Below are 24,422 nucleotides of genomic sequence, written 5' to 3' on the forward strand. Positions count from 1 at the left end.
GAGGAGCCAGTGCACACTAGGTAGTCCTAAATCTTTCTAGAGTGCCCAGCCTCCTTCGGAGCCCGCTATTCCCCATGGTCCTTACAGAGTTCCCAGCATCCACTACGGACTACGAGAAATAGAATTACCGGTGAGTAAATTCTTATTATTTGTGTAATTGTGGCTCTATCTGCATCTGAAATGCCACGATACTGTGTTTTTGATAAAAACACTGTATTTCCATGGTATTCTGTATGCAAATACAGTCACACACAGACTATAGGCATGCTGCATATCATTTTAATCAGCAGAAGCTGTTTTTGTGCATCCTATTACATAACTTTGCGTCTAAGATGGATTTTCATTGAAAACTACAAAAAAGAGTAGTTTGGTGCTAACAAGTCAGGTGGTATCTTGCGTTATGTGTAAAGTGATTTGTAGCACATAGAGTAAAAATGTAAGATGACACATCTGTATCTTCGATGGAAAGATAAATGTTTAGCAATTGTCACTTCTGGGTTTCCTTCCCCCACCAAAGCAAGCATTAGCCATTCATTTACATACAGTAGTGTACCAGCCATGTTGTGTTTGTCATTTACTTAGCAGTACATACAGTCCGTGAAATCACAAGTCTCATGGGAGATGGAATTAGGGTTGGGAAAGGCTGTCTATTAAAGTAATGGGGAGAGACTGGGAAGAAGTACAGTAAACTCAGTCTCATAAAGATAAGACTTTCATAATTTGAAAAGCCACACTTTGTATTGTATATCTGTGTAAAAAGCAGCTCTGCAGTTATTTTTTCCTAATTTTGACTGCATATCTGTGTGCATGTCTGAGACAGTATATGAAGTACCACAGAGCTTGTTTTGGGAAAAGTAGAACGAAAACCCTGTATATGCTACTTTTTATACAGCACACATTAATACCAAATTAATCAAAGGAATGCACTCTAGAAAATACAACAAAATCCTGTACAGTACAATTTAACATGTGTATAATGTAGAATTCAAATGCACGATCTGATCCTGGTCCCTAGAAGAGGGGGTGGGCCCTCATGCAGTGGAGCCCACTAGGTTTTTTTTCATGCCCCTGTGGGCCAGTCCAACCCTGAATAGAGGGGTAGAAAAATTCTACAAGGAAATGGGAGCCCTACATTAATATGTTGGATAAAACTACCCAATACCATATAGCCAAGTTATTTGAGAAAACAGATTGGTGTTTATCATCTTCCTAGCCATTTGGAATTTACAATCTGTGTGTATTGTACTGCTATGTTCCCCTACTGTTTCCAATGGACTTACTCAGTCCCCACAAATTTGACAAGATCTAATCAACTATTTTACCTACTATATTATTCCCCCTTTTCACTTCTATGTTAGTCTGCCTGTGTCTTCCCTCTGTGACAGTCTACACTATTTAATTATTGTACACTAAGTTTAAATTACACTGATTTGTATGGATACTAACTCAGGTGCCAGCAGTTTATTTTTGATTGTATGGTATTTTTGTTATATGCTGTACTTATATCAATTACTACTATATGTATTTTGCCACATTAGCTTTCTACTGTGTCACATATACTGTACCTGCATTGTATATTTCTGAAACTTCTATAATAAAAATGTATTTAAAATATGGGACAATAAGACAATTTTCTTTTTTTCCTTATTTTTGTATGATCAACAGTATTCCAGCAAAATGTAACACATGTATAAAATTGTTGTGTCACATCAGGCTGTGGAGTTAGCAGGATATGGTTATGAAACAGGATGTAGTAAATATACCGGCACTCACCATCTCATGATTGTAAGTATAGCAGTTAGGGTTAGTTTTAGGGATAGGCACTAGGGGGAGTGTTAGGCTGCAGCTGTTAGGGTTAGTTTTAGGGATAGGCACTAGGGGTAGTGTTAGGCTGCAGCTGTTAGGGTTAGTTTTAGGGATAGGCACTAGGGGTAGTGTTAGGCTGCAGCTGTTAGGGTTAGTTTTAGGGATAGGCACTAGGGGGAGTGTTAGGCTGCAGCTGTTAGGGTTAGTTTTAGGGATAGGCACTAGGGGGAGTGTTAGGCTGCAGCTGTTAGGGTTAGTTTTAGGGATAGGCACTAGGGGGAGTGTTAGGCTGTTTGAGGGGATGGTTAGGGTTAGGCTGCAGCAGGGGACAGTTAGGGTTAAACTGTGGGAGGGGTGAGTTACAGATGTGTCCTCATACATATTGCCTCAGTATGGAACACAGCGAGAAATGCCTGGCATGAGTGAGCTGATAGGTCCTATGCAAAGAAAAATGTGGTTATAATGTAAGCTTGGAATTTGCCAAAACGGCTTAGTGAAAGGCTGATCACAGGTGCAAAAATGATATTTCAATTTGCACACCAAAAAATTTACAATAGTATGAATAATTTCCACCAGAGCTAGTGGGGGAAAAAAAAATTATGCTATAATTTTATAATTTTTTTTTTGTACCTTCCAGCTTGACTTCAATGGATGTGCACAATTCTAAACAAACATTACAACTTTCTTGTTCCCAATTTGTAAAATACACATTGTAAACACATTCCTGTAGTCCCCTTCATCTCTCTTTGCACCTTTAAGTAGAATGTTGGTGTGATATTTACACTTTTGTATTGTGATTAATCAATTTGACTCATATTGAGTTTGTGGAGGTAACCACACAAATAAATGCATTGAGAAGTCCACACAGGCACACTAGTCTGCACCAGTGCCGTAACTAGGCATTTTAGCGCTGTGTGCAAGAAACAGCATTGGCACCCCCCCATGTAAGATAGGGGCAGTGCGCGCCATAGGCGGGCAAAAAATATATATAGGGGCGTGGCTTTATGGGGAAGGGGCGTGGCCACAAAATAATAGCAATTCATACTACGGTGCACAGTAGTCTCCATTATTCAAATTACGCTGCACAGTAGCGCCACTACACCAGGTAGAGCCCTTTTTACACATTACAGCAGACAGTCCCCCTTTTTACACATTACGGCAGACAGCGTCCCCCTTTTTACACATTACAGCAGCCAGTCCCCCTTTTTACACATTACGGCAGCTATTCTCCTTTTTACGCATTGCGGCAGCAAGGTAGAGCCCTTTTTACACATTGCGGCAGCCAGGCCCTCTTTTTACACATTGCGGCAGCCAGTCCCCCTTTTTACACATTGCGGCAGCCAGTCCCCTTTTTACACATTACGGCAGCCAGTCCCCCTTTTTACACATTGCGGCAGCCAGTCCCCTTTTTACACATTGCCGCAGCCAGTCCCCTTTATACACATTGCGGCAGCCATTCCCCCTTTTACACATTGCGGCAGACAGTCCCCTTTTTACACATTGCGGCAGCCAGTCCCCTTTATAAACATTGCGGCAGGCAGTTCCCTTTTTACACATTGCGGCAGCCAGTCCCCTTTTTACACATTACGGCAGCCAGTCCCCTTTTTACACATTGCGGCAGCCAGTCCCCTTTTTACACATTGCGGCAGGCAGTCCCCTTTTTACACATTGCGGCAGCCAGTCCCCTTTTTACACATTACGGCAGCCAGTCCCCTTTTTACACATTGCGGCAGGCAGTCCCCTTTTTACACATTGCGGCAGCCAGTCCCCTTTTTACACATTACGTCAGCCAGTCCCCTTTTTACACATTGCGGCAGCCAGGACCCCTTTTTACACATTGCGGCAGGCAGTCCCCTTTTTACACATTATGTCAGACAGTGTCCCCCTGAGAGAGAGAGAGAGAGAGAGAGAAAGAGAGAGAGGGATATACTTACCTTCTCCCCGCTGACAGGCTCCTCGTGCTGGTATCTCCGAGTCCCTCAGTGCAGGCATCGGAGAAGGAGGGAGGGGGACTGGAGCCGCAGCAGCGCTATTTCATTGGTAGTAAGCGCCGCTGCAGCACCCCCCTCTCCTTCCGTATTGGCTGCCCGGCGCTGCTGTGGATGCTGGGATGGAGGAACCGCATCCCAGCATCCACAGCAGCGCCGGACAGCCAATACGGAAGGAGAGGGGGCTGCTGCAGCGGCGCTTACTACCAATGAAATAGCGATGCGGCGGCTCCAGTCCCCCTCCCTCCTCCTCCTCCTCCGCTGCCCGGCGCGGCAGCGGCTTTTGCTCTCCCCCAGCGCGGCACACAGCACAGAACAGGCGGCATGTAATGAGTCAAATTGACTCATTACATGCCGCTGGCCGTGCGCCCTCAGGGCAACTGGGCTGTGTGCCAGGCCCACTTGGCACACACGTAGTTACGGCCCTGGTCTGCACCATTAATGTTTTGCAGAGAAAGCAGTTTAACCAGAATGTAGTAACATCACTAAGACATGTGAACCATGTTTCTAGTCAATTGGCAAGCTGATTTCTCCAGAAGATACAATCAGTACACATAAATAGTTCCCTGCACTGGGTATAGTTCACAAATATACACAATAATAGATACACCCTGCACCAGTATTAGAAAGCTTGTATTATATGTATTCAGATATGTAATGGTTCTTTCTGCTCTATAGTTAATTTTATTATAATGCCAGATGATCCATCAGTATATAATATTTTCATTTGCAGGTGCTATCCTATTGCTTCAAGGTCCAAGACCAACATTTACAAAGAAAAAGAAAAAGAAGCAAGATAAGCATCTTTTCTGGATGCAATGGAACCACAGTCATTTGTTAAAATCACTATTCTTTATTAGATATGCACTAAAAATTATTTCAAGGACCGGTGAAATATTAAAATATAGTGTGATATGAAAATAAAGTGTGATATCAAAACTACAAAACTCCGGTCAATGTTTCTCTATGTGAAGATTTTATTTATAATAAAGAATTTCAATGAAAATAAAATCTGGGGGTTCTTCACCCTTTACGCTAGCTCTTCATTATATTTACCCATATACCAAATACATGTATTTAAATTCCTATGAAATAATGTGAGGTTCACATATAAAGAACATATGAATTGAAAACTGAAAACAGGGCCTATGATTATTGGTTGATATTCCTATATATATATATATATATATATATATATATATATAGCTCCAACCAAAAACGGCACTCAGAGACAATATAGCAAAAAAACTGTCAAATTCCCAACTGTCAACGTTTCGGGGCTCATAGCCTCGTCGTCAGGACAAAACAAACAGCAGTACACTATATATATATATACATATATATATATATATATATACATACACACACACATATATACACAAACACACACAATTTCTGATGTATCGGGGTTAGAGTAATGGAATACACCAATCTATCTGTTGGAATCTGTTGGAATTTATTTTTAATTGGAATATAACCCTACAATAATAACAACAACGAAAAATCAGGACAAATAATTTCATGTGTTAAATAATAATAAAAACAAATCACTATTTATAATTTTTTGGGACACCTATTGGTTTGTCAATTTGGTAAAATGGTTATGATCACATTTAATCTCTTTGAGAAATATGGAGTTTATGACTCAAAGATAATTTTTTTCAGGGAGTATATTAATAGGGGCAATATTAAATTAATAAAGGTATGAATGTAAAATGGGTTTCTGTATATCACTTTATCACAAGTTAAGAGTAATGGAGATGCCTAGGGACATATTCAGAATAATATTTCTCTTACGCCATAGAGGATGCTGGGGTCCATTTTAGTACCATGGGGTATAGATGGTTCCGCAGGAGCCTTCGGCACTTTAAGACTTTTCAACAGTGTGAAATGGCCCCTCCCTCTATGCCACTCCTCCAGACCTAAATTTAGAAAATGTGCCCAGGAGACTGGATGCACACTAGTGGAGCTCTACAGAGCTTTGCTGGAAAAAGACTTTCATAGTTTTTATTTTATTTTACAGGGAAGCTGCTGGCAACAGCTTCCCTGCTTCGTGGGACTAAGGGGGGGGGGGGGGGGGGGGAGTAGAAACCAACTTCTCAATTAGTTAATGGTTCTGCTTCTGCTGACAGGACACCATTAGCTCCTGAAGGGTACTGAACACAGGCCAACCCTGGCCAGCGTTCACTCCCACAGCACTGCCGCCACCCCCTAACAGAGCCTGAAGTCAGAAGGTTGGCGATTATATTACTGGAGTCATGCAGAGAGGCGATCCTCCGGTCATCGTTGGCGGCATACAGGTACACACGCAGCGTGTGCCATGTCTCTCAGCACAAGGGTGCAGAGAATCGGGGGGGGGGGGGGCACTCTCTGAGGGCATGTTTTAAAACCTTACTCTCACTGGCAAAAAGGGCACATACATGAACAGCCGCTGATGTGCAATCCCCAGCCAGTCAGCCATTTTTCCTGCAAATTATGTTTTGTCTTTTTACACATGTTCTCATGTGTTAAGATGTTTTACAGCAGTTGCTGTTACGTTATGCATGCACGTTAGCATGGGTTATGTTAAAGGCCATGTTAGGCGACATGTTGTTGGTATGGTGTGAGCTGGTGTGAATCTCGCCACTAATTTAATGTAAATTATTCTCTCGAAGTTGTTCATCTCCTCGGGCACAGTTCCTATACCGAGGTCTGGAGGAGGGGAATAGAGGGAGGAGCCAGTTCACACTGTTGAAAAGTCTTAAAGTGCTGAAGGCTCCTGCGGAACCGTCTATACCCCATGGTACTAAAATGGACCCCAGCATCATTACCGACTACGAGAAAAGGATTTACCGGTAGGTAATTAAAATCCTATTTTTTTTATCACATACAGTCATAGGGGCAACCCATAATAACACAACATGAAATCACTAAAGTGAACTTCATATTATCTTAGTATATAAAATAATGCAGCATAGTACACAAATTTTAGTTTGAACACTAATTATTACAACAAATATCTTCGTCATGAGGCTATATCATATTATAATAGGAATATATAATGTTGAACATATATTAGTACATAAATGTTAGGATATTTCACCTAATTAATGTATATAAAATTTAAGTATAAACTAATATCACTAATAGACTATATACATTCATAAAGAAATAAGATTTTGATTATAATCTAACACTATAAATTAAATAAAATTAATGGGAAATGGAAATGATATATGCAATATGGGAATAAAAGACATCCATTAGAATCCATGAATTGTAATGGAGATATATAATTTGGAATACGGTAATTAAAATGAATGGAGATTAGAGAGGAATGATAGTAACTAAAATAAGGTATAATATAGATTGATGTCTGAAAAACCTGAAGCCTTATAAGAAAAAGATATGATACAGTGAAATCAATAAAACCCCCATAGGAAAAGGACATAATATAAAGAAATACAATGAAATAAAAGGGACAGATGATTGACATACAGTATCTCCCAACTAATCAAAACGGAGCATAGGGGATATAAAGACACAGAAATAGAGGCTCTGGTTAGAGCCCTGAGGAAGCCTATGATGGAACGTCTGTGGGCTGCTTCTCAGTCAATGTGAAAAACTCTAATGTCAATCAATCTGTGTAATGTGTTAAAACAATATTGAATTGTCTGTCAGCTACAGTTTATACCATCGTGGTGCAGCCCACTTTAATATGCGCTGCCAGCGGCTGCTTTCTGTACAAAAGCCGCTAGACAGAGGGAGGAGAGGGGAGAGCACGCGAGTCACAGCATCCAGCTCCACACGTAATAAGCTCGCATAGGGCTAGCAGTGTCGATCACTACAGTGGGGCAGCATGCATTTTGACTGCACGGATACAGGAGAGGGGAGAGCCCGCGAGTCACGGCATATAATCTCACATGCGATAAACCCTTACAGGGTTAGCGGTTTAGATAGCAACTGCGGGTCAGCGTGCAATGCCATGCATAGTGACTGCACTGAGAGACACCTTTTAGATTATGGGAATAGCACCACAAGTACAGCACAAAATGAAGATCTAAGACATGATTCTAATAAACATACTGATATATAACACATCATAACTAGCTGTAAATATGTGGACCTTGTGATATTAATACAAATGGTAACAACAACTGTTGTCTAATAGAAAGAAGCTGCCACTCTGTGATATACGAGAAGTCTTTAGATGATACTAAAGTGTAGAATTCATCCCACATTGCCTTATTAATAGGGAATACCTGAACAGCATTATGATAGGCAGACAAAACTATGTATATCTGTGGTGCGTAGCAACATAGTAAATATCATATTAAGAATGCATGGCCTAATTCAGACCTGATAGCGAGCAGGCAATTTTTGCACTGCTGCGATCGGACAGTCTCTGCCTACAGGTGGAGTGTATTTTCGCTGTGCAAGTGCGCTTACACATGTGTAGCAGAGCTGTACAAACAAATTTTGTGCAGTCTCTGCACAGCCCAGGACTTAGTCAGCCGCAGTGAACACATCAGCCTGTCCTGGGCATGACATCAGGAACCCTCACTGCAAACGCTTGGGACCATTGAGTTTTTCAAACCTCTCCCTGAAAACAGTCAGTTGCCACTCACAAACGCCTTCTTCCCGTCAATCTCCTTGCGAACGCCCGTGAGAATGGACCTTTTGCACAAACCCAGAGCCGGCCATAGGCATAGGCAAACTAGGCAATTGCCTAGGGCATTTGATATGCTTAGGGGCATCAGCAGATTCTGCTGATTAAAATGATATGCGGCATGCCTATATTCTGTGTGTAGCATTTCATATGCAGATACAGCCACAGTCTCACACAGTATAGGCATGCTGCATATCAGTTTTATCAGCAGAAGCTGTTTGTGCATCCTAGCCACATCGCAATGCAAATAAGATGCATTTTTATAAAAAAAGGTTCCCGACATTAGCATTGATGCAAGATTTATGAGGACACATCTGTATCCAAGCAGAGGCAGAGGTCACAGTGTTAGTGGCAGTGTGAGTGCTGTGTACATGTGACTGGGTTGGTTGTGCAGTAGTGTTCGGAATATGTATAAGGAGCATTATGTGTGTCATGTAAAAATGCATTAATAATGTGCAACATATGTGTAAAGGAGCACTATGTGTGTCATTATGTGTATAAGGGCATTAATAATGTGCGGCATATGTGTAAGGTACATTATGTGTAAAAGGGCATTAATAAAGGTTGTCATAATGTGTAAGGCGCATTATGTTTATAAGGACATTAATGTGTCTCATATGTGTAAGGGGCATTACTGTGTGGAATTGTGTATAAATGCATTACTAATGTGTGGCATTATGTGTATAAGGTGCTCTACTATGTGGCGTTGCATATAGAAAGGGCACTACTGTGTCGTCTAATATGAATAAAGAGCAATAGGGTGTGGTGTAATGTGAATAAGGAGCAATTCAGTGTGATGTAATGTGAATAAGGGGCTCTACTGTGAGGAGTAACGTTTATAAGGTAAAGTGATACTACTGTGGGATGTAATATGAATTATGGACACTATCGCATGATAAAATGTGAATAAAGTTGCACTATTGTGTGGCCATGACCCTTGCCAGCAAAAAACAAATCCGTTTTTGGGCTTTGCGCCAAATGTGCAAACTGTTCCTATTTAAAATATAGGGGGTACATATACCAAAATAAGGACTGCTATGGGTGAGGGGTGATGGTGCTGGGAAAGAGGTGCAAGGTCAGAGGTGGAACCAGCGGTGGTGCTAGGGGGCACCAGACAAAATCTTGCCTAGGGCATCATATTGGTTAGGGCCGGCTCTGCACAAACCCATCGCTAAAAGGCGATCCGCTTTGTACCCGTGCGATTCGCCTGCACATTGCAGTGCATATGCATGAGCAGTTTAAACCTGATTGCCCGCTGTATGAAATTGCAGCCTAGCGATAAGGTCTGAATTACCCCCACAGTGTCAAGACAAAATATATAATTGTTGCAACATGTCAGTGTGTCTGTGGGGAATGCTACAAATGTGACATATGCCTGCTATATGGAGTTGGAAATAATACCACACTGAAAATCTGGTGTCTAATTAAGTTATACTTTGATATCATATAACCCAATGCAAATACCAATTTACACAGATCTTAGAGGAAAAAATAAGAATTTATTCACCGGTAATTCTATTTCTCGTAGTCCGTAGTGGATGCTGGGAACTCCGTAAGGACCATGGGGAATAGACGGGCTCCGAAGGAGACTGGGCACTCTAAAAGAAAGATTAGGTACTATCTGGTGTGCACTGGCTCCTCCCTCTATGCCCCTCCTCCAGACCTCAGTTAAGGAAACTGTGCCCGGAAGAGCTGACATTACAAGGAAAGGATTTGGAATCCAGGGTAAGACTCATACCAGCCACACCAATCACACCGTACAACTCGTGATAACTATACCCAGTTAACAGTATGAACAAAAAAACTGAGCCTCATTCAAAAGATGGCTCATAACAATAACCCTTAAGTTAAGCAATAACTATATACATGTATTGCAGAGAGTCCGCACTTGGGACGGGTGCCCAGCATCCACTACGGACTACGAGGAATAGAATTACTGGTGAGTAAATTCTTATTTTCTCTGACGTCCTAGTGGATGCTGGGAACTCGGTAAGGACCATGGGGATTATACCAAAGCTCCCAAACGGGCGGGAGAGTGCGGATGACTGCAGCACCGAATGAGCAAACTCAAGGTCCTCCTCAGCCAGGGTATCAAACTTGTAGAATTTTGCAACTGTGTTTGAACCCGACCAAGTAGCAGCTCGGCAAAGTTGTAAAGCCGAGACCCCTCGGGCAGCCGCCCAAGAAGAGCCCACCTTCCTTGTGGAATGGGCTTTTACTGATTTAGGATGCGGCAATCCAGCCGCAAAATGTGCCAGCTGAATAGTGCTACAGATCCAGCGAGCAATAGTCTGCTTTGAAGCAGGAGCACCCAGCTTGTTGGGTGCATGCAGGATAAATAGCGAGTCAGTTTTTCTGACTCTAGCCGTCCTGGAAAAATGAATTTTCAGGGCCCGGACTACGTCCAGCAACTTGGAATCCTCCAAGTCCCGAGTAGCCGCAGGCACCACAATTGACACACGCCTAGCTGAAGCCAAGGCCAACAGCATGACCACCTTCCACGTGAGATACTTTAACTCCACGGTCTTAAGTGGCTCAAACCAATGGGATTTCAGGAAATCCAACACAACGTTGAGATCCCAAGGTGCCACTGGAGGCACAAAAGGGGGCTGAATATGCAGCACTCCTTTAACAAACGTCTGAACTTCAGGTAGTGAAGCCAGTTCTTTTTGAAAGAAAATAGACAGGGCCGAAATCTGGACCTTTATGGACCCCAATTTTAGGCCCATAGTCACCCCTGACTGTAGGAAGTGCAGAAATCGACCCAGCTGGAATTCCTCCGTAGGGGCCTTCCTGGCCTCACACCAAGCAACATTTTTCCGCCATATGCGGTGATAATGTTTTGCTGTCACATCCTTCCTAGCCTTTATCAGCGTAGGAATCACTTCATCTGGAATGCCCTTTTCCTCTAGGATCCGGCGTTCAACTGCCATGCCGTCAAACGCAGCCGCGGTAAGTCTTGGAACAGACAGGGCCCCTGCTGTAGCAGGTCCTGTCGGAGAGGCAGAGGCCATGGGTCCTCTGAGATCATTTCTTGTAGTTCTGGGTACCAAGTTCTTCTTGGCCAATCCGGAACGATGAGTATAGTTCTTACGCCTCTCTTTCTTATTATCCTCAGTACCTTGGGTATGAGAGGAAGAGGAGGGAACACATAAACCGACTGGTACACCCACGGTGTCACTAGTGCGTCCACAGCTATCGCCTGAGGGTCCCTTGACCTGGCGCAATATCTTTTTAGCTTTTTGTTGAGGCGGGACGCCATCATGTCCATCTGTAGCCGTTCCCAACGATTTACAATCAGCGTGAAGACTTCTAGATGAAGTCCCCACTCTCCCGGGTGAAGGTCGTGCCTGCTGAGGAAGTCTGCTTCCCAGTTGTCCACTCCCGGAATGAACACTGCTGACAGTGCTAGTACGTGATTCTCCGCCCATCGAAGAATCCTTGTGGCTTCTGCCATCGCCATCCTGCTTCTTGTGCCGCCCTGGCGGTTTACATGGGCGACCGCCGTGATGTTGTCTGACTGAATCAGCACCGGTTGGTTTTGAAGCAGGGGCTCTGCTTGACTCAGGGCATTGTAAATGGCCCTTAGTTCCAGTATATTTATGTGTAGGGAAGTCTTCTGACTTGACCACTGTCCTTGGAAGTTCCTTCCCTGAGTGACTGCCCCCCATCCTCGGAGGCTTGCATCCATGGTCACCAGGACCCAGTCCTGTATGCCGAATCTGCGGCCCTCGAGAAGATGAGCACTCTGCAGCCACCACAGCAGAGACACCCTGGCCCTCGGGGGCAGGGTGATCAACCGAGGCATCTGAAGATGCGATCCGGACCCTTTGTCAAACAGATCCCACTGAAAGATCATTGCATGGAATCTGCCGAAGAGAATTGCTTCGTAAGAAGCCACCATCTTTCCCAGGACCCGCGTGCCCTGATGCACCAACACCTGTTTTGGTTTCAGGAGGTCCCTGACCAGAGATGACAATTCCTGGGCCTTCTCCCCGGGGAGAAACACCTTCTTCTGTTCTGTGTCCAGAATCATGCCCAAGAACAGCAGACGCGTCGCAGGAATCAACTGCGCCTTTGGGATATTCAGAATCCAGCCATGCTGTTGCAACACTTCCCGAGATAGTGCTACGCTGACTAACAACTGCTCCTTGGACCTCGCCTTCATAAGGAGATCGTCCAAGTACGGGATAATTATAACTCCCTTCTTTCGAAGGAGTATCATAATTTCTGCCATTACCTTGGTAAATACTCTCGGTGCCGTGGACAGACCAAACGGCAACGTCTGGAATTGGTAATGACAGTCCTGTACCACAAACCTGAGGTACTCCTGGTGAGGTGGGTAAATGGGGACATGCAGGTAAACATCCTTGATGTCCAGCGACACCATAAAATCCCCCTCTTCCAGGCTTGCAATAACCGCCCTGAGCGATTCCATTTTGAACTTGAACTTCCTTATATAAGTGTTCAAGGATTTCAAATTTAGAATGGGTCTCACCGAACCGTCTGGTTTCGGTACCACAAACATTGTGGAATAGTAACCCCGTCCCTGTTGAAGGAGAGGAACCTTGATTATCACCTGCTGGAGATACAGCTTGTGAATAGCCGCCAGTACTATCTCCCTTTCCCCGGGAGCAGCTGGCAAGGCTGATTTGAGGTAACGGCGAGGGGGAGTCGCCTCGAACTCCAGCTTGTATCCCTGAGATACAACTTGTGCAACCCAGAGATCCACCTGTGAGCGAACCCACTGGTTGCTGAAGTTCCGGAGACGCGCCCCCACCGCACCTGGCTCCACCTGTGGAGCCCCAGCGTCATGCGGTGGACTTAGTGGAAGCAGGGGAGGATTTTTGTTCCTGGGAACTGGCTGCCTGATGCAGCTTCTTTCCTCTACCCCTGCCTCTGGGCAGAAAGGATGCGCCTCTGACCCGCTTGCCTTTCTGAGGCCGAAAGGACTGTACTTGATAATACGGTGCTTTCTTAGGCTGTGAGGGAACCTGAGGTTAAAAAAAGTCGACTTCCCAGCTGTTGCTGTGGATACAAAGTCCGAGAGACCGTCCCCAAACAATTCCTCACCCTTATAAGGCAAAACCTCCATGTGCCTTTTAGAATCAGCATCACCTGTCCACTGCCGAGTCCATAATACTCTCCTGGCAGAAATGGACATTGCATTAATTCTAGATGCCAGCCGGCAAATGTCCCTCTGTGCATCCCTCAAATATAAGACAATGTCCTTTATATGCTCTATGGTTAGCAAAATAGTATCCCTGTCGAGGGAATCAATGTTGTCTGACAGGGTATCAGACCATGCTGCTGCAGCACTACACATCCATGCTGAAGCAATTGCAGGTCTCAGTATAGTACCTGAGTGTATATATACAGACTTCAGGATAGCCTCCTGCTTTCTATCTGCAGGCTCCTTTAGGGCGGCCGTATCCTGAGACGGCAGTGCCACCTTTTTTGATAAGCGTGTGAGCGCCTTGTCCACCCTAGGGGATGTTTCCCAACGTAGCCTATCCGTTGCCGGGAAAGGGTACGCCATCAGTAACCTCTTAGAAATCACTAGTTTCTTATCAGGGGAACACCACGCTTCTTCACACAATTCATTTAACTCATCAGATGGGGGAAAAGTCACTGTCAGCTTTTTCTCCCCAAACATAATGCCCTTTTTGGTGGTAACCGAGTTAATGTCAGAAATGTGCAATACATTTTTCATTGCAGTAATCATGCATCGGATGGCCCTAGTGGACTGTACATTTGTCTCATCCTCATCCACACTGGAGTCAGACTCCGTGTCGACATATGTGTCTGCCATCTGAGCTAGCGGGCGTTTATGAGCCCCTGATGGCCTCTGAGACGCCTGGGCAGGCGCGGACTGAGATGCCGGCTGTCCCAAGGCTGCTGCATCATCAAACCTTTTATGTAAGGAGTTGACACTGTTGGTTAATACCTTCCACATATCCATCCACTCCGGTGTCGGCCCCGTCGGGGGCGACACCACACTTATCGGCTCTTGCTCCGCCTCCACGTAACCCTCCTCATTAAACATGTCGACACAGCCGTACCGACACACCGCACACACACAGGGATTGCTCTGACTGAGGACAGGACCCCACAAAAGTCCTTTGGGGGAGACAGAGATAGAGTATGCCAGCACACACCGCAGCGCTATATAACACAGGGATTTACACTATACTGAGTGATTTTTCCCAACAGCTGCTTATTATCACAATTGTGCCTAAATTTATGTGCCCCCCCTCTATTTTTTACCCTTGTTGTATTGGATACTGCAGGGGAGAGCCTGGGGAGCGTCCTTGCAGCGGAGCTGTGAAGAGAAAATGGTGCTGGTGTGCTGAGGAAGAAGGCCCCACCCCCTCAGCGGCGGGATTCTCCCGCGTTTTATATAATATTAATGGCGGGGTTTTTTGCACATATACAGTTTTATAAACTGTATTATGTGCAGTTTTTGCCAAAAGGTAATCTAACTACTGCCCAGGGTGCCCCCCCAGCGCCCTGCACCCAACAGTGACCGGAGTGTGTGGTGTGCTGTGGGAGCAATGGCGCACAGCTGCAGTGCTGTGCGCTACCTTAATGAAGACCGGAGTCTTCAGCCACCAATTTCGTAGCTTCTTTTGTCTTCTGGCTCTGCAAGGGGGGCGACGGCGCGGCTCCGGGAACGGACGATCGAGGATGGGCCCTGTGTTCGAACCCTCTGGAGCTAATGGTGTCCAGTAGCCTTAGAAGCACAAGCTAGCTGCAAGCAGGTAGGTTTGCTTCTCTCCCCTTAGTCCCTCGTAGCAGTGAGTCTGTTGCCAGCAGATCTCACTGAAAATAAAAAACCTAACAAATACTTTCTTTCTAGCAAGCTCAGGAGAGCCCACTAGGAGCACCCAGCTCTGGCCGGGCACAGATTCTAACTGAGGTCTGGAGGAGGGGCATAGAGGGAGGAGCCAGTGCACACCATATAGTACCTAATCTTTCTTTTAGAGTGCCCAGTCTCCTTCGGAGCCCGTCTATTCCCCATGGTCCTTACGGAGTTCCCAGCATCCACTAGGACGTCAGAGAAATAGCCTTTATTATAAATAAAAAATGCACATAGAGAAACATTGACCCGAGTTTTGTAGTTTTAATATCACACTTTATCTTCATATCACACTATATTTTAATATTTCACCAGTCCTTGAAATAATTTTAATGCATATCTAATATAGAATAGTAATGTTAACTAATTATTATGGTTCCAGTGCATCCAGAAAAGATACTTTTCTTGCTTCTTTTTCATAGTTCACAAATACACTTGAATTCAGAAATAGTACCTGTTACATACAGTATCCATGTATTGCACATGAAATTGTCTGTATAAAAAATGAACAAATATACTGTGACCTCATACACCAGTCTGACTGTGGGACATGATTATTAACACAATGCAAATGTGGATTAAACCATTGCAAGCAATCCTTTAAAAATACAATATTGTTAAGTATGACAATGAATGTGTGTTTATTATTGGTTGCTAAGGCAACCACCTATACACTTTGTTATAGTGTGATTTTTCCAGCTGTATAGAAAACAAATACAGTATGTGTACACTGTATACATGATACAAGCTTACTTGTTCACATCATTGAATAAACAAACATGTTTCTTCTTACCAAGAATGTGTTTCGACAGTGAAAATGAGTATATGTTTTTCTTTTATCTTGAAGAGGAAATGCAAAATATGTTTCATTGCAAGCCTGTAAGTGGATGAAAACAGATTTAATTAGCACAATCTAGTACAATAAATAATAGTGCTAATATCTGGTTCAAGATTTATATGTTTTCAGTAAATGTCAACTTCAAACTCAAATAGTAGCGGTTCAAATCAATGCTGTAGCTAAAAGTCTTTGAGTCCCAGTGATAGATCTAAATTGGGACGCAGCGCACATCCTCCTCTCACCCGCAAGTTACCTTTCCCCCACTTATCCCTAGTATTACTCCAACATATATCATACTATCCATGCTTGCCTTTTGGTTACTCCTTATTTAACATACCTTCATTTTTACTACAAGAAACAGGCAGTAGTTTTACTTTAGTTAGCCATTTGCTGTATCAATGATTTAGTCTAGACTAAAGTACAGTATGCTAATAGAAAAGGTGGCTGCATTGATGTTAAAGGTCAAATATAAAAACTGCCTCAGAACTATTATTAGTATTTGTTTTCATGAGGCAGCAAATAAAAAAAATAAAAAAACTGTTATCTGTAGAAAAGACAAAAAAGTCTGCTTGTCACTATCTATAGGATGCATTTAAATATATGAAATAAATCAATACAGTAGCTGTAATCAGAAGCCAAGTGATTGTGAGCTCTGGTATATCTGTGTGGTTCATTCAGGTTCAGCACGAGTTACCGGCAGTCTGGATGCCGGCCATCAGTATACCAACAGTGGCATCCTGGCCATCATTATGCCAGCAGCAGGGCGAGCGCAAACAGTCCCCTTGCGAACTCCCTGTGCATGCCATGCTGTGCTCGCCACTCTGCGGGCTCGCCACAGGTTATATTCACGCTCTATGCATGTCGGGGACACCCAAGAGTGGGAATAGTCCTGTTGTACTGGTATTCTGACTGTTGGCACTGCCAGCTGTCGGGATTCTGGTGTCTGTATCATGAACGCCGGAATCCCGACAGCCGACGAATTAAAAATTTACCGTTCATTCCTTTGTAAATAATGTACTAAATACTGCTGTACTGTACATCTGTTGCATATGGAGTTTGCTGTCTGCACACTCCGCTCCCCCTTCTAAAGTACATAATCTATATTGCTAATGAAAAACTGCACAAGGTTACATTGAAACTTTACAAAGATGACACAACCCCTTATTTATAAATTTATGTCTTAAGAATGTTATATTCACTCTATAAGTTATAGTCTAAGTGTGAAGGTCCTCTTTGTTTTTGTGGCCATTCAATTTATCTCTGTTGGTAGCGGTTGCAATTCAGTGTAGAAAGATTCTACCCAGTCAGATTCAAGTTGTACCTTTTTCCTATACGAGTCTCCAATGTTAGACAAAAGAAAAGGCACTTCAGTAGTGAATTATATGGTCATGTAGATGAGCAAAGAAATGCAATATGTCATAGTACTGAAGTAAGATTTTGTCGGGCATGGGGCACATAAGACACGGGAGCCAGATCAGAGTCGTACCCCACCCCACCGGCCCTCCTCTTGTCAGCAACGCCCCTTCTTGTATAAGAGCCCACCATCACTATGGCCTGCACAGTGTAGCAGTGTGCTCTGGTTGGGGTGGGGGTGGTGAGGGGTGTGCCCTGCCCCATGTTCACACTTCATGTTACCTGACTGCCTTCTGCTCACTGTCACTTTATGTATTTTTGTTATTTTTTATTCTCAGTGCTGTTTCTATTAATATATTAAACCAATGGTACCTGTCCCATTTCTTCTCTGCAGCACCAAAAGTACTATATTCTACAAAGCAATAACTAGAGTTATGAACTTGGTAGGAGCAAATATGATAGATTATATGTATTTGTCTTGCTTATCCTATATCACAGGATTAATGTAACAGAGGGACTAAAAACTGTTGGAGTGTTCCTCCCTCCAGTCATGCCCCTCTCCACTCACCCACTGCTCCTGCAAGGTAGGTACATGTTAAAGACTCAGCATAATGTTCTTAGCTCTTAGCAGCAGTCACAAAAAAATAATACTTAGCTCAGGGCTAGCCATTAACTCCAGCAGTGTGCTCAGGATGTGTGTGCAGGGCCGTATTTTCATATGGGCTCAATGGGCACCTGACCAAGGGCCCCAGGAGTATAAAGGCCTTAAGCTAATAGCTGAGGGTCCCCTCTTTCCAGGGGTACCATATTTTTGAAAATTGGCCCTGGGGAACCGGAGATATCCGACTTCAAAGCAGTGGTCCCCATCCAAAACTGTTAATTGCTATTCCCAGCCAGATATCTCAGGTTCTGTCTGACTTAAGAGTTTTTCTGAGGGTATTCTCCAAAAGCAGGGATTCCCCCCTTTCAGGGGTCACTGGCAGCTTGTCTCTGCTGTGCACAAATCTGGAGATCTAGCTCCACACATCTGGTTTGCAGTTTTATATTTTCGCCGGTGGATTGCTCTGGCTCCTAAACTCTGACTACTAAGTCCCCAGAAACTCCTGAAAGATGGAACTCTCTAGTTTTTTATCTCATTCAAAGCTAAGAAATATATTTCCAGAAACTGGAGATATCTGCAGTCAAGCAAGCTGCCCTCACACCGTAAAATGAGGAATATTAAGCCAACTCCACTATCCAACCCTCCTCCCCTGCATATTAAACACCCACTACCACCCTGTAAGTCATGTACCGGGGCCCCTTCATTCAGCTCAATGCCCCTTTTTACAGTTTAGTGTTATCCCCCTGCCCAATCTGTGCAGTGAAGAAGTAATTAGCAGAAATTACTGCTCCAGGTCCTACATGATGAGTGGAAGATAGAACACCCCCTACCACACATGTACAAATGTTGCACTTCAAATTGGCCAGTATATCTAGCAAAGTAGGTTTGTTGCTTTCATTTGTTTGAATTATGTGAATAAGATGCACATTTGGAGCAAAAAAGACACTGTGCACTGCTGAGTTGACCGTGAAATACTGTAGCATGTTTGGCGCAACTGAAGCCAAAGTGTATTAGGACACATCTGTACTTCTATGCCACTGTGTTGATTTCTTGAGGTGATATTCACATATTTTGTGTGTTAGTATAAATAATAATTCTGTAACCGGCGGAAATCATCTGTAGCACCCAGTTGTACAATATAGATTCTGTCAATTTCTTGGCAAAATCTAGAAGTCTTCTTTCTACAGGAATTAGGAGTCATTTACTAAATCTTCTAAAAGTTATGTCACTGCTTAACGGAATCTTCTGCTTGTTTATACTGTACTGGCGTCCTGACCTGTAACTCCCTGCTTTCTAACAGGGATGTTTAAATGACCCATTTTTTTTATTTATTTTTTTGCATAAGATTTTCTGTAACTCCTCTTAATAATTGTATTTTATATAGCCTGCAGAGGCTAGTCATTCAGGGTCTCTGGTGTAATGGACACCGAGGTCCAAATCTGAGTTTTTTGTTTACAGTTGAATTTATAGTGGCTAGTAAGAATCATTAGAAATAGGTCTCATGATGCTTTTTAGTTTTATTACAATTATGCTGTTCCCATCTCTGTGGAGTTTAGATGTGCTTGGAAAATATACAAAATGTTTTTAAAGTTATGGTTATTAATATTGTATGTTTGCACAACTATGGATGCAAAGCAATTATGATGTCACATGGGGAATGTTGCTGGGTATTATTGTTTTTTTTTTGTGAAGGAGCAGTCTGCAATAGGGTCCACAGTAGTAACTGCTGAAAATGAACTGGGTTAGATTTTCACAATTTATTTATACAAATGGGGCTGTGTGCACTTGTTTGAACTTTTTAAGAGTGGGTTTTATCACAATATGAGTATTGGCAACTGTTTTGATTTTTTATCACGAGCATGGTCTGATCTGTATATTATACTGGCAAGGATATATGAGTGGTCATGGAGGGTAAAATTTGGATAAGTTTAATGTTTTCAATTACCTCCAGTGGGACCCTTTATTTATTTTTTAAAGTAGATATTTTTTGCACCATTGGTATCATGCACTATGCACTTTATATATGAATAAGTGATGGATGCAGTGTATATTCATTACAGTTCGTTTTCTGATACACTGATGTGTTATCCTGCAGACTTGCTCCGCAACAGACTGTTTGTTGTGTAGGGTTGCCGCGGCAACGCGGCCGGGATCCGTGACGTCACATCCGGCGCAAGTAGCCGGCTCAGGGAGACGGACGCCGGGCCCAGGACGCGGTGGCAACCAACAGGGGAGACACTTCAGGGGTGAGTGCACTTATAAATGTTGGTTCTGTGTGTTATGGGGGTTATCTGATGAAAGGGCTGTGCGCCCCGAAACGTTGATGTAACTCTGCAGTTTGTTTACTAAATACTGGTTTGCACCTATAAGTCTCTGAGTGCCACCTTTTTTACATGGGGGATATAGATTATATATATATATATATATATATATATATATACATACATACTCACACACTGCTCAAAAAAATAAAGGGAACACTAAAATAATACATCCTAGATCTGAATGAATGAAATATTCTTATTAAATACTTTGTTCTTTACATAGTTGAATGTGCTGACAACAAAATCACACAAAAAGTATCAATGGGAATCAAATTTATTAACCCATGGAAGTCTGGATTTGGAGTCACACTCAAAATTAAAGTGGAAAAACACACTACAGGCTGATCCAACTTTGATGTAATGTCCTTAAAACAAGTCAAAATGAGGCTCAGTAGTGTGTATGGCCTCCACGTGCCTGTATGACCTCCCTACAACGCCTGGGAATGCTCCTGATGAGGTGGCGGATGGTCTCCTGAGGGATCTCCTCCCAGACCTGGACTAAAGCATCTGCCAACTCCTGGATAGTCTGTGGTGCAATATGGCGTTGATGGATGGAGCGGGACATGATGTCCCAGATGTGCTCATTGGATTCAGGTCTGGGGAACGGATGGGTCAGTCCATAGCATCAATGCCTTTGTCTTGCAGGAACTGCTGACACACTCCAGCCACGAGGGCCAACCGCACCAGCATATGGTCTCACAAGGGGTCTGAGGATCTCATCTCGGTACCTAATGGCAGTCATGCTACCTCTGGCTAGCACATGGAGGGCTGTGCGCCCCCCCCCCCCCCCCCAAAGAAATGCCACTCCACACCATTACTGACCCACTGCCAAACCGGTCATGCTGGAGGATGTTGCAGGCAGCAGAACGTTCTCCTTGGCGTCTCCAGACTCTGTCACATGTGCTCAGTGAGAACCTGCTTTCATCTGTGAAGAGCACAGGGCGTCAGTGGCGAATTTGCCAATATTGGTGTTCTCTGGCAAATGCCAAATGTCCTGCACGGTGTTGGGCTGTAAGCACAACCCCCACCTGTGGACGTCGGGCCCTCATATCACCCTCATGGAGTCTGTTTCTGATCATTTGAGTAGACACATGCACATTTGTGGCTTGCTGGAGGTAATTTTGCAGGGCTCTAGCAGTGCTCCTCCTGTTCCTCCTTGCACAAAGGTGGAGGTAGCGGACCTGCTGCTGGGTTGTTGCCCTCCTACGGCCTCCTCCACGTCTCCTGATGTACTGGCCTGTCTCCTGGTAGCATCTCCATGCTCTGGACACTACGTTGACAGACACAGCAAACCTTATTGCCACAGCTCGCATTGATGTGCCATCCTGGATGAGCTGCACTACCTGAGACACTTGTGTGGGTTGTAGACTCCGTCTCATTCTACCACTAGAGTGAAAGCACCGCCAGCTTTTAAAAGTGACCAAAACATCAGTCAGAAAGCATAGGAGCTGAGAAAGCATAGGAGCTGAGAAGTGATCTGTGGTCACCACCTGCAGAACAACTCCTTTATTGGGGGTGTCTTGCATGTAAAATTGATTGTCAATCAGTGTTGCTTCCTAAGTGGACAGTTTGATTTCACAGAAGTGTGATTGACTTGGGAGCTACATTGTGTTGTTTAAGTGTTCCCTTTAGTTTTTGAGCAGTGTGTGTGTATATATATGTATATATATATATATATATATATATATATATTAGGGCTGGGCAAGTTAACGCGTTAATATCGCGTTAACGCATTAACTAATTAACGGTGACAATTATTTTAACGCTGTGCACCGGCAGCTGCCTTGGAAGGACAGAGGCTAAGCCGCGGCGCTATTCTAACTACAATGCCGTCCGTGAGCCAATCGGAGGTCACGGACCGGTAGCCAATCAAGAGCTGTCATTTGGCAGCTCCTGATTGGCTGCCGGCCCGTGACCTCCTATTGGCTCATGGCAGGCTCTGTACTAATAATAGTGTTGCGGCTCTGTTCCTCCATGCCGTGGCTGCCTGGCGGTTCGCAGGCAGTTGGCCCTGTCCCGATCTTTGCTGCTGCCTCCTGGGTCCCCTCAAAATGTAAGTTTTGTAGAATGCAAAGGGGAGGAATGGGGCAGCATTTGTGTGTGGAGGGGGGCCCTGCCTCATTTGTCAGACCCAGGCCCCTTAATTTCTGATGGCAGCCTGGCGGAGAGTGATTGTGGCGATCACCCCCCCTAGCACTGTGCAGTTGTAATTAGCTCTCTTCGTCCTCCCAGCTGTTGGTGCATACAGTAGTTAGCTGCGGGCAGCCATGGAGACCGCGACAGCCCGTTGCCATTTCAAGTGTATTGCTGGCCGCCAGCGAGCCAATCGGAAGTCGAGGACTGGCAGCCAATCAGGAGCGCAATACACTACTTTTGAATTCATTATTGAAACTTGCGCATAACAATGTGATTAATTGTGATTAATCTGAAAAAATCATGCGATTAATCGCGATTAGAAATTTTAATTGTTCCCCACCACTAATAAATATATATATATATATATATATATATATATATATATATATATATTTATTTTATTTATTGGGTCTCTAATTCAGGCCCCATCTTCCAGATGAATGGTGGTTCTGAAGGTTAGAGATGTCACAGATATAATAACAATATTAAAATTGATACGAATTGATCTATAACCTAAAAGGCTGATTTCGCCCACGTGGATACAGTAGAAATCTGAGATCAATAGTAAACCTGTTCCTATATTGCTGCCGGTTCCACAAAAAAAAAATCAAACTTGGATTTTTTTATGTGGTGTGAGTGTCCTGGGAAGATCACCCTCTTTGGTGCTTGTGTGATGTGGTGTGATGTGATCTGATGTGCCGGATGCGGAGGGACTTCACACAATTTATATTCACAACTGGAGGAATGGCATCCCACGCTCTATTGATGTTACATAAACTGGGGTCCTCAGATGAAATGCAGTCTCCATCCACTACACTGTGTGCTTTTCGGCAGTCATCACAATAACTCAAGTTGGATGTACAAGGCACCGTTCCACATAACTATTTTGGTGCTGGTTCAGGTTAAAAATATCTTGTAGGTAGATAGGGTAAATAGTTAGTTAATAATATAAAAATATTTATCTTCTGTAATTAGCAAAGCCAGGATATTGAGTGTAGTTCTGGACATGTGACCTTCACATGGGTCACACGATTACATAAAGACTTATTTCATTGGACGTTTTTGTCATATGAGTGAAACCGCCCAATAGCATGAAGAATATCCATTAGCTCAGTGCCGGTCACGTGATCGGCAGCACACTGTTTATCCGGACTTCTGGTCATGTGATTACACATTCACATATCCTACTGGCTGTTTCTGTCACCTGATACTGGTTATAAAATCAGGTGCCTTATACATGTGTTTACTATATGACGATCACATAATCGGCATTAACCCTGCTTCCGGACATATATACAAAACATAGTCCTAGGCACCCGTGTTTCTTACTGCTGTACTACTATTTAATTATTAAGATCTTTATATCAATTGCATGCTCAGCATCTTAGAACCATCCATTGTAAAGAATCATGAGGAAATGCGCGGTCATGTGATCATATTTGTCCTATTGTCCTGAAGCTGGGCCTATTGTATTATGGGAACTGTAGTTTATTTCCAAAAAATTGTATATATAGACCACTTGCTGGAACATTTACATAACAATTGGAAAAATAAAAAGGAAAATACCTTTTGAGATTATTATTTCCAGAAATCCCAAAATATACTTAAATATGTAAGACTTTGAATACAGTATTATAGGGTTACCATTAATAAAAAAAGTATATTATTATAGTGTTTAGCCCATGTATCTTCCATGGGCTAATCCAATTGTATTCTGGGAATTGTAGTTTTTCTTCAGAGTATCATATCCACATCTATAATAAGTTTATATTTATCAACTCATAAACACATACATTACATCATCTAAATGCCTTATAAGGAATTTTTAGCATGTTATATTACTTTGCTTCTAATGATGGATGTGTATGT

The 24,422-nt window shown here is 43.4% G+C and overlaps 1 protein-coding gene across 3 annotated transcripts in view; it reads right to left on the reverse strand.

Moving 5' to 3' along the window:
* PGAP1 (post-GPI attachment to proteins inositol deacylase 1) overlaps positions 1-24,422 on the reverse strand; it is a 1,346,394-nt gene that overhangs the window by 678,972 nt on the left and 643,000 nt on the right. For all 3 annotated transcript variants that reach the window (XM_063934105.1, XM_063934104.1, XM_063934106.1), the window contains one exon: positions 16,095-16,178. In XM_063934105.1, coding sequence (XP_063790175.1) covers positions 16,095-16,178 — 84 coding nt within the window. The remainder of the gene's footprint in view (positions 1-16,094; positions 16,179-24,422) is intronic.

This window comes from Pseudophryne corroboree, chromosome 7 (genome assembly GCF_028390025.1).
Source record: "Pseudophryne corroboree isolate aPseCor3 chromosome 7, aPseCor3.hap2, whole genome shotgun sequence".
In the NCBI taxonomy this organism is placed as follows: domain Eukaryota; kingdom Metazoa; phylum Chordata; class Amphibia; order Anura; family Myobatrachidae; genus Pseudophryne; species Pseudophryne corroboree.